The sequence below is a fragment of the Diadema antillarum genome, unplaced genomic scaffold (assembly GCF_040938485.1).
Source record: "Diadema antillarum isolate AM-2024a unplaced genomic scaffold, OU_Dant_1.0 seq00000530_RagTag, whole genome shotgun sequence".
NCBI classification, from domain to species: domain Eukaryota; kingdom Metazoa; phylum Echinodermata; class Echinoidea; order Diadematoida; family Diadematidae; genus Diadema; species Diadema antillarum.
In genome coordinates, this window is record NW_027271481.1 from 144,196 (window position 1) to 153,969 (window position 9,774).

At 38.8% G+C, this 9,774-nt stretch overlaps 1 protein-coding gene across 1 annotated transcript; it reads right to left on the reverse strand.

The window, feature by feature from the left end:
• Window positions 1-374: 374 nt before the first annotated feature.
• Window positions 375-9,551, reverse strand: LOC139734495 (uncharacterized). The gene is made up of 9 exons (XM_071645276.1): window positions 9,473-9,551; window positions 7,127-7,245; window positions 6,406-6,552; window positions 5,092-5,235; window positions 4,089-4,204; window positions 3,541-3,664; window positions 2,239-2,397; window positions 1,443-1,586; window positions 375-596 (listed from the first exon to the last, which is right to left on the reverse strand). The coding sequence occupies exons 1-9, from the start codon at window positions 9,540-9,542 to the stop codon at window positions 375-377; spliced, it is 1,245 nt and encodes a 414-aa protein (XP_071501377.1). The 5' UTR covers window positions 9,543-9,551.
• Window positions 9,552-9,774: the final 223 nt, after the last annotated feature.

The window sequence follows — 9,774 nt, forward strand, 5'->3', positions numbered from 1 at the left end:
TTATCCCTGCCCCTCTTATTTTTTTCTACTATTTGACCTTGACTCTAATATTCGCATTCTGTTTTTCTCTTTTTGTAGCTGTCTATCTGTCTATCATTTCTCCTTTCTCAATACGTATTTCACTCCATTTGCTTCTCACCCTCATTCTCTCCCCGATTCAATCCACCTTCCCATCTACCAATCCATTCATGGAGCTTCCACTTTCTGTTGGATTTCATCTATAACTTGATGTGACGTGATGTGATTTGCTGACATGGTAAGGCATCTTTCACATCCACCTCAATCTTCGTTTCTTGCAGCCTGGTCCATCTGATCTCAAAATCAGTCTGTCAAACTTTTGAAATGTCTCTTTTCATGTCGCTCCGTGTTCGCTGTCAGTGCTCCATATCTTCCTCCTCATCTTCATCCGATGATGCTTCACTATCAACCTCGATTCCATCCCCTCCTTCCTCCTCCTCCTCCTCCTCTTCCTCCTCTTCTCTTGCCTTCTTCTCCATCCAGTCTTCCTCGTCACCTTCACCCGGTCCCAACGAGGTCAAGAGTTCATTGATGTGCTGCAGAACCTGTTCATCATCGCAGCTCAATGCACAGTACAGCTGACAAAAGAAGGATGGATAAAGAGCATTTAATGTAAACCAAACTGCTCTTAAATGTACCTGTTGTAAGCTTTACAAGACAGGATGAATACAGGTGCGGTACAGTGGACTCCCATTATAACGAAGTCCTTGGGACCGGCAGTTTTCTTTCATTATACCGAAATTTCGTTATAACTGAACAAATAAACAATAAAAAACATACAGCCGATAACTTTGCAACCTGGATCATTATTTTGTTGTAACCAGAATTCCGTTATAATCATGTTCGTTATAAGTGCACTGTGCACTGTATTACTACTCCCTTCAAGCCATATCTAAAGGCCTTGTAAAGACAAGGCTTGTCAATCATCAGTGGAAGTGAAGTGGTAGACTGGAAAGGACTGTGGACTCTCAATCAAAATATCTCGGGTTAAAACCTACCGCGCATGTGCACTGCCGGACATGACATGTCACCTACAACATACATTTTTACCCAGGTGTATAACTGCATAATGTACTACAACCAGAAATTTCTGTGTGCACAAAACTGTTGACAATTTTTCGAGACAGGATTCTCGAAAGTAAAGTGCATGTGAAAGTTTTTGTCCTCACAGTGCAATGAATGCAATACATGTATTTTCTTTATATTCATCATTTTTTCATGGTTAGCAATTCAAGAGGATTTCATGCAGCGAAATAAGCTGTCAGCTCCAATTGCGAAAGTTTCATGTCACAAATGTTTTTGGTTCTACAGTACCCAGTACTTTGAGTATAGAACCATGGCAAGTTTTAACGCTGGAAAAGAGGTTCATCAAACAGGCTCTACTGCATAAAAAAGAACATACCATTCTCATAACTGTGAAGTACCTTTTTTGCTTTGTGAAGGTAGTATCTGGCAGGAGGCTTGCATTCATCAGTCTTCCTCTCACACTGGAGGAGTCCCAACATGTACCACACCTGGACCACTTCATCATCCTCCTCCAGTAGAGTGTGTAGAACAGTCTCTGCCACCTACATGTCACACACAAACAAATGTAGGCTAAATTTAGGATTCCCAGAAATGCAACATGTACACAAAAAATGAATGAATGAATGAATGAATGATTGATTGATTGAATGATTGAATGAATGAATGAATGAATGAATGAATGAATGAATGAATGAATGAATGAATGAATGAGAATGAATGAAAGAATGAATGAATGAATGAATGAATATGAATGAGTATGAATGAATGAATGAATGAATGAGAATGAATGAATGAATGAATGAATGAATGAATGAATGAATGAATGAAAGAATGAATGAATGAATATGAATGAGAATGAATGAATGAATGAATGAATGAATGAATGAATGAATGAATGAATGAATGAATGAATGAATGAATGAATGAATGAATGAATGAATGGATGGATTAGTGGTTTGCTGAATGAATAAATGAATGAAGGAATAAACTGATGGATGGATGGTTCAATGAATGAATGAATATGACTGAGTGATTGAATGAGAATAAGTATGTATGAAAATACAAAATGTATGTATCACTTCATATTGAAGCCAGTCTTCAAAAAATCACTTTAATTTTACTCTATAATCAGGATATCTAATACAGGTACATTAAATTCAGTTCAACTATTCTGCTGCAACAAGCTCTACTTACATCAAATGATTCTAGTTCCATCAGGATCTTGGCTGCTCCAACTCTGCTCTCGTATGCCAGAATTCGGCCAGCTTCTTCATCAGTCTCCTCTCCCCTAATCCTGTCTACATCTGCCTGTTGCCATAGCGATACACTCTTCTCTATCGAGGCCTTGGCATTCTGCGTACAGGGAATAAAACAAGTGATGTACACAATGTCAGTATTACCCCTTGAGTGATCTACAATAGGAGATCTAACCACTTATTATATTCAACAAGTTGAATTTCACAAACTACACAATCTTTAGATGTATAGATGTTGTCTAGTACATATTTGATCTTACACTGTATGTTGTCAGCTCCTTAACCCCACACTCAACCAACTGATTAGGCATCTGTATACTGGTATATATTGCATGGTATGATTTAATGAACTTCAGGGGAAACTCTTGATTTTGATTCGTAAGAAAGTACAGTGTATATACAAAAACTGGGTGCAACAAGATATAAATCTGGTGTAAAAATGGATGGAAATTTGAGAGACAATCATAACAATGGCCAAGTCATAATATAATGTTTGCGTTTCATGTCAAAACATGTGAACTTGATCGGTAGATATTTTACTTAAAAATACATGGTACATGTATCAATATATCAATTAAAAAAAATTTATCATGCAGGTTCTGTAGGGAGACATTTGCCACAAAAACCTTATCAGTACACATCTGAAAATTTTCAATAACAATAACATGCATTTGAAATAGGAATCTGTTCAGCCTGGTTAATTCTTGTACATACCTCAAATGTGCCATGGTGTAAACCCCCTGGGTGCCACATTATTCTGAGACAGCAACATAGTCATGCTTTGGAAAAACATTCTGTTTTTCAAATCTATGCAACTTTTTAAAATTTTGTTGCCTTCGACATGTAATGGGCAAAGTTGTAGCGAAAATGTCTCGCTTTGCTTTGACGTAAATTGTATGACAAATATACGATTATTTTTCTTTCAAATGACCAGTAGCGATATTATTGTATAGGGGAATCACTGTTGCACACAAAACAGTGACAGAAAGTTAGAATTTACCCCCAAATCCAGTAGGGAACACCACTTGATATTCATTCACCACATAAAATGCGAGCTACGTGTGACAGAAATGGAACAGCTAGAAATGCTTTCATTGAACTGCGGCATTTAGCGATTTATCGATCGGTTTAGGCGGGTTTGTGCGTTTGAGTAGAATATGCAAACTAGGCACGCCGTCAACTGAGTCGGGCGTGCGAACGTGGCACATAAAGAGCTAAAGATGGATCAAAGCCAACAAACCTCTTTGTCGTCCTTGCTAAGCCAGAAGCTAGCCATGAGTTGGTGAGCCTCAGGATTGTTGGGGTCTTCATTTAGGGCGTGGTCTAGAGCGTCTTTACACTTCTTTTCAGCATCGTCTTCAAAGCTAAAGAAGCATATGATAGACAATTTGACCATCTAAATAATAACCTACATCAATCTACACAAATCATTCCTATTTATTGGAAATTATGAGTCACATTTACTAAAATTGGGGACATTATCTTATAGACTACAATATGTCATGCTTTAACATGAGGTTAATAGCCTCTTTAAAGCTTTTTGTCTTTTGGGGGTGGGGGTGGGGGTGGGAGGCACTTGCAAATATCAATGACACTTTTTCATGTGTTTTATTACTATTTTAAAGAAAACATTTTGTGATGTGCACTCCGGTAGGTAATGCAGGTAGGATATGTCCTTGGAGACCAAAATTGTGAAAAACGAAGCAGCTAGGAGTCAAAAGTCTATTGCAGTGGTTATCAAACAGTCATGACTGTGTTACATAAAAATGTATCTTTCCGCTTCCTTACCATGCATCTGTCAGGAATATCTCAGCAATTGAGCAGTATGCCCTTGATATATCCTGATTGGTCACTGCTGACGCATGATCCCCATCAGTCGAACATGATGCACCATTCACTTCACCCTGTTGATCACGCAGCAATCAGATATTAAAGCGATACAATAATATGAGCGTTTCAAAATATCTACAATGTATTCAATGATTGTAAGCATTCTGAAGGACATTAGTGTTGATACAGAAAGAGAAAAAAATCAAGAGTAATTTTTTTTCCTTGCTCTCTTTGCAAATTGTATAGAGGAAATTGAAAACTCAATAGAAATGTGTATGACAGATACATGTACTCCTATGACCATGTGATGGACAGACTGCAAATGGGATCTTATCTAGCCTTATTTCACTATGAGCTTTGGCAGAAAGAAATTCCTTTTTTTTTTCTTCTTTTTTAAATACCACTCCACATTAAGCAATGAGCAATACCATTCTTCACTGATTATTCTGACAAGGGAGTGAGGCTATTCTCTGAGGCCATTAGATGCTAATCTTTTTATGATTTCCTGGTGTTCATTGGCTGGTAGTATGGCTGTGAGTTTTTCATGCCTGAATGCCTATCCAGCAAAGGGCAGTTTTCATTTTGATTCACTCAAACACTGCAACATTTCCCTGACATCAGATCCCCAAGTCTAGCTGAGCAATGTTGTGTGCAATCACCCCGCCTCCTCTAGTAGGAGCCAAAACACTCCGTCCCTCTGATAGGACATAAAGTGGAGGATCCATGTGTGAGAGTGTGACAACTCATGCACGTAAAAAATCCCACTTCATTTATTAATCGCAAAGAGCAGGGTGTTTAACTCGGTGAGGTGGTCCGCCTCACATTCAACTGGAGCAAATGGAAGACCAGCTAGAGCTGCTGAATACTAGCTATCCAGAAATCTTGTTAGATTGAAAACGAAACAAACAAACATTTCCAAGATACTGTGAGAGATTACACCATAGCAAGATGCGAGTCAAACCTGTTTCTTGTCGCGTTCCCCCACCATGAGTTCCACTCCCTTCTGAAAGAACTGCACCGCCTCCAACCCTTCCTGCAGCTGGCCCATGTACATGTACTTCGAGAACCCTTCCTCCGGACTCAGTGTGATTGCACGACCCAAGCAGTACATATCATCACTGTCAAGGAAACTTTTTTCTCTCTCTTTCTTTCTTTCATTTTGTTTTTCCTGCTGAAGCAAAACCTTGTTATTCTTATCAATGTCTTTCCCCAGATGAATGCCTATCCCATTAATTTCTAAAAATAGAAGATATTCGATGCAGCACAAGATTGGTCATACCATATCATCTCTACAATCTAGAAACAAAATCTCATTTTAGTCACAGTTCAATCAACCCTGACCCAAGACGAAGTTTACACACAACAAGCACAGTCTGAAGAGGGCTAGGGACACAGAACAATGAAAACAAAAGGGGTGGATTAGAAGTCAAAGGCAGGAAGCCCAACAGGTAAGGGGGATTAAAGCAAGGGGTGAACAGACAAAAGGCAGAGGTGGGCTGGTGATGAGCCCAAGGATCATAGGGGGCAACCTGTGATGGATAAAGATGAATAGGGAGGAAACATCAAACAACATAAGGAACAACAGAGGATAAAGAATAGGAAAAGAGTGAAATAGCAACAGCAGCAACAGCGTGAGTAAAGAAGGGGGTGGGGGGCTCAACAAGTTTTGGAATAGATTAAAAATCTGTATGAATAAGCATCTGCACAGACATATGGATTAATTTACATGGATATGAAAATACCACATTAGATTTTTTTTTTAATTATTGAGCTCATATGATTATCATTGTTAGCTATTTCATCTTTCTCTTCCCAACGATGTCCGAACATCTTACTTGATTCTCACTATATTCTTCCTTACCACTCTCTCTGTTCCCTTTTCTACGGTCTCTACTAAAGCAACTTCAACTTCCAGCCCATTACTGTACCCCACTTTTCACTTTTGCTCTCCTTACAACCCCCACATTTCACTTCCCTCCTCAATTCTCCTCTTTCTAGGCTCTTCTTCTGCCAAGCAACGATCCGGATAAGGACTACATACACATGGTGTTACCGCAAACCTTTCTCCCTCATGATTATCATGTGCACCAAAATACTCTTACATACATGTAGTTGCTTTGAGAGAGTTTAATATTATGTGATTGAATGCTCATGAATACAACTTTTGGATGTGTCTAGAGAACTCATCATCTATGTAATTGAATGCTGTTTTATGAATGATACATGCCGAGTGGAAACTCTCTCAGAATGGTCGGTGGTGTAAGTAAAAGGATATTTTCATGGCTCCTTCCCCATCACCCAGCTCTGCCAGGAGATTTCCAGACATCTCCAAGGCTCCGACGTGGTCTGGATTCAACTGGAGTGCCCTCTGACAGAACCTCTGAGCCATCTCATACTCGTAGGTATCTAGATAGTCACTTGCCTGGGTGACGATTAAAAAGCAACAGTGAGAATTATTCTCCTTGTTTACGATAAATTAGTTGATCAATGAGTGTACGGCAACACAATAATGTTAGGATGCTGATGCATCTGGGTAGGTAAGTGATTTGCAAAACAAACAACAATTTCCAAAGAGAGGAAAACAAAAGTTTGTACTGTGACCATTGACAATTCTATTAAAATCATTTACAAATGAAGGAATGAGTTGGATAATGAGTTGTGCAATTGATGACTAGCTATTCTTCCTTTTTTTTTTTTACTTGTGTCATTATATCAAGGAAAAACACTAACAAGAACAATTAAGATAAATTTCTCTAGTCCATGACTTACTGTCTAAAAACCATGAAACTTTAGCAAATTTTGTGACGAGCCAAGCTCCTTGAAAGTACACTATGCGAGAAACATTTCGTGAGCACAATGCAATGAATGCCTATAGCACTTCGCAAAAGTTTCATGCCGCGAATGTTTCTGGTTTTACGGTTAGTTCTTTTCATTAAATAGTTTGGTCAGTATGAACAATGCAAGCAATCAGATTTATACCAATCAATATTATTTACCTTTTCAAGTAATTGCTCTATACTAAATTTGTCTTTTGTTTTCTTGACAGCTTTTCTGACTTGTCTCCTTTCCTCCAAAAGATCCTGGACTTCCTGTCGTGTTAATGGAGTACCATCAGCTGTGTGCAGTGAAGAGACAAAAAAATGCAACGATGAATATCGCATTATGTCAAATCGTGAACAAATCATGTAGCAATGATACTACTCACTAGGCAAAGTATTGTGTAAAACATTCACGCAAAATAAAATCTGTTTGCTTATTACAAATATGATTTCCCAAAAGCAGCTGTTGAATGCACTTCAATCTTTTATTCTTATGGTTTTTTATATAAATTGAAGCTATTTGGAACAGATCAATATTGTACAGCATAATAGCATGGAGACAAATATAACAACAGTAAAGTAAATTGAATTCATACAGTTCAAAGGTCTATGTAAATGACCTCAACTGCAAAGAACCCATGAACAACCAAACTAGCTAGAGAGAGATAGACCTGGAAAGTTGACTTTAGAAGACACTGCATTTTTCTAGAAGATCCGGTAATAGAGGTAGTATTGACAGTCATGGGTGGTACATATGAAGGAAAACAAAATTGTGAGTAAGATCATGATGAGAAGAAGTACGTGCAGAGATATGCTGAATGAAAAATGCATGAGGTAGATACAAAATCATGTAAAAAACCCACAACAAGGTTATACCTCCTTTACCAAAATTTTACTCACTGCAAAAGCATCTAGGTTTCTACATGCAGCCGGCAGTCAAATTTTGGATGGCATTATGGTTGAATTATGGATAGCTTGCTTTACTGTAATTGTGGGTATTAAAGGTAAGTGGTGAATCAGATTTAACATAGAAGTGTCAAAAAAAAGAACATCTCCATGCCATACTTACCCAACACTCTTTCTGTTTTGGCCACCTTTCATTGCTATCATTATTCAGAGCACAGGAGTGAGGCACAGCTTTACAAAGCCCCACAAGGCAGCGCACAAATAGAGCATAGTGAATTTACGGCCACTTAATTGAGTTGAGGTGTCTGTCAAAGACAACTGCAAAATGTTAAAAAGTTACTCTAGATTCTAGAGTCAAGCAAATTTAAGAATTGCTAAGACTGCTTAGCCACATAGCTGTAGCCACCTGAAGTTTCCTTACTGCACGTTACTTGCTACTTGTTGAAATAATCCCAAAACTGCAGCTCCGTTGAAGCTATACCAGGATGAACAATCCCTGCTGTGTGTCAACAAGGGTGCAGAGGTGCCATAATCGTAACCCACATATTTACAATAAAAGTGGTTGAAAGCGTGCAAGTAAAAATAAGGTTTGCTCCTTACAGGACACTGGAACCAGAAGAAGGCTACATTATGATGATATGTTGGAGTGCAGCCTCTCTGAATTCTGTTGGGTTGGTGAGTTGAACAGCTGCGCCTGGCAAACTGTTCCACAGTCTTGTTGCTCTTGGAAATAGTGAAAACTTGTAGGGGTGGATGGTTGCTGTGGGTACTGTGTACTTGAGTGCACACACGTGCACACAAATAAACGTCTTCTTTGTATTGTGCGGAGCCATGGAATATCTATGGGCATCTTCTCTACGCGATACAGAGATTTAAGGTACCAGGTAAAGTAAGCCACAACCACAACACTGTCCAAAATTTGACCACCTGCTACATGTAGAAACCTATACGCTTTTGCAAAAGGTCAAACCTTGGTGCAGGTGTCAATACTTCTCCTCCGAGTCCAAGAGACAACACAATGATAATGCCAATGAATGGTTAGTAAGAATTTAACCATTAAATATTCTTACAACATAGTACATAATAGTAGATCTATTATCAATTAGTAGATCTATTATCAATTATAGGGATAAGACGAATTTGCACTGAATGTTTGGAAACGAATTAACGGCACTACGTACATGTAGATATATACGTTCCAACGTATTAATATTCTTACAGTATCGCCAGACAGCTGCACAGCAGCGCAGCACGGCCTAGACAGAAAAATGGGATTTTTCGGACTCCTCCGCAGAGCAGAGCCAGAGGAGTCACTTATTATTATTATTTTTTTAATACTTTATCAGCTCTCCTTGTAGCTCGGAGGGATTCCATGCAGCCAGACGCAGTCTCCGCGGAACATATCCCCAACGACCAGATACAGACTGATCTTTCGGTCAAAGCTCGGCCAAGTATAAACTATGTGTGTAAAATTGATGATGTAAATTTTAGGTAATTTACGGTGGTAAGTACAACTCGTCCTATCCAGCACAAATGTCTATACGTCGGACTGTTACAAAAGTACCACATGTGAAAACTTCCACAGGACATGAGTACGTTTCTAAAGTTCATGCTTACCGTGTTTATGGACATTCTTTCCATGTCCACGCTTGGCCCTTCTCTTTTTCTGTCCTCTAGAACCTCCCATATTAAAAACAAACGAAGATAATTTCCTCTTCTCCAGTACCGTACTCTCAGTTCCAGTCACTCTCACTCCAGGCACACACGTATATTCTAATGTGTAGTATTACAGTAAAGTAGGATAGATCTTTGACTGCACATGCAAAGCGATGTGGTTGCGCAATGACGTGTACTTGATGATGTATAAGCTGCTATTTTCGCGAGGGTTTAATTTTCGTGAATGACTGTTGGATCGCGAA

What these genes read in the sequence shown, in the direction of transcription:
- LOC139734495 (XM_071645276.1), bottom strand. Translation starts at nt 9,542, where the DNA reads ATGGGAGGTTCTAGAGGACAGAAAAAGAGAAGGGCCAAGCGTGGACAT. An exon ending in ATGGGGAAGGAGCCATGAAA is followed by an intron (nt 5,236 to 6,405) that starts ATATCCTTTTAC and finishes GATGATATGTAC; the next exon opens with TGCTTGGGTCGTGCAATCAC. An exon ending in ACCTTCACAAAGCAAAAAAG is followed by an intron (nt 597 to 1,442) that starts GTACTTCACAGT and finishes TTCTTTTGTCAG; the next exon opens with CTGTACTGTGCATTGAGCTG.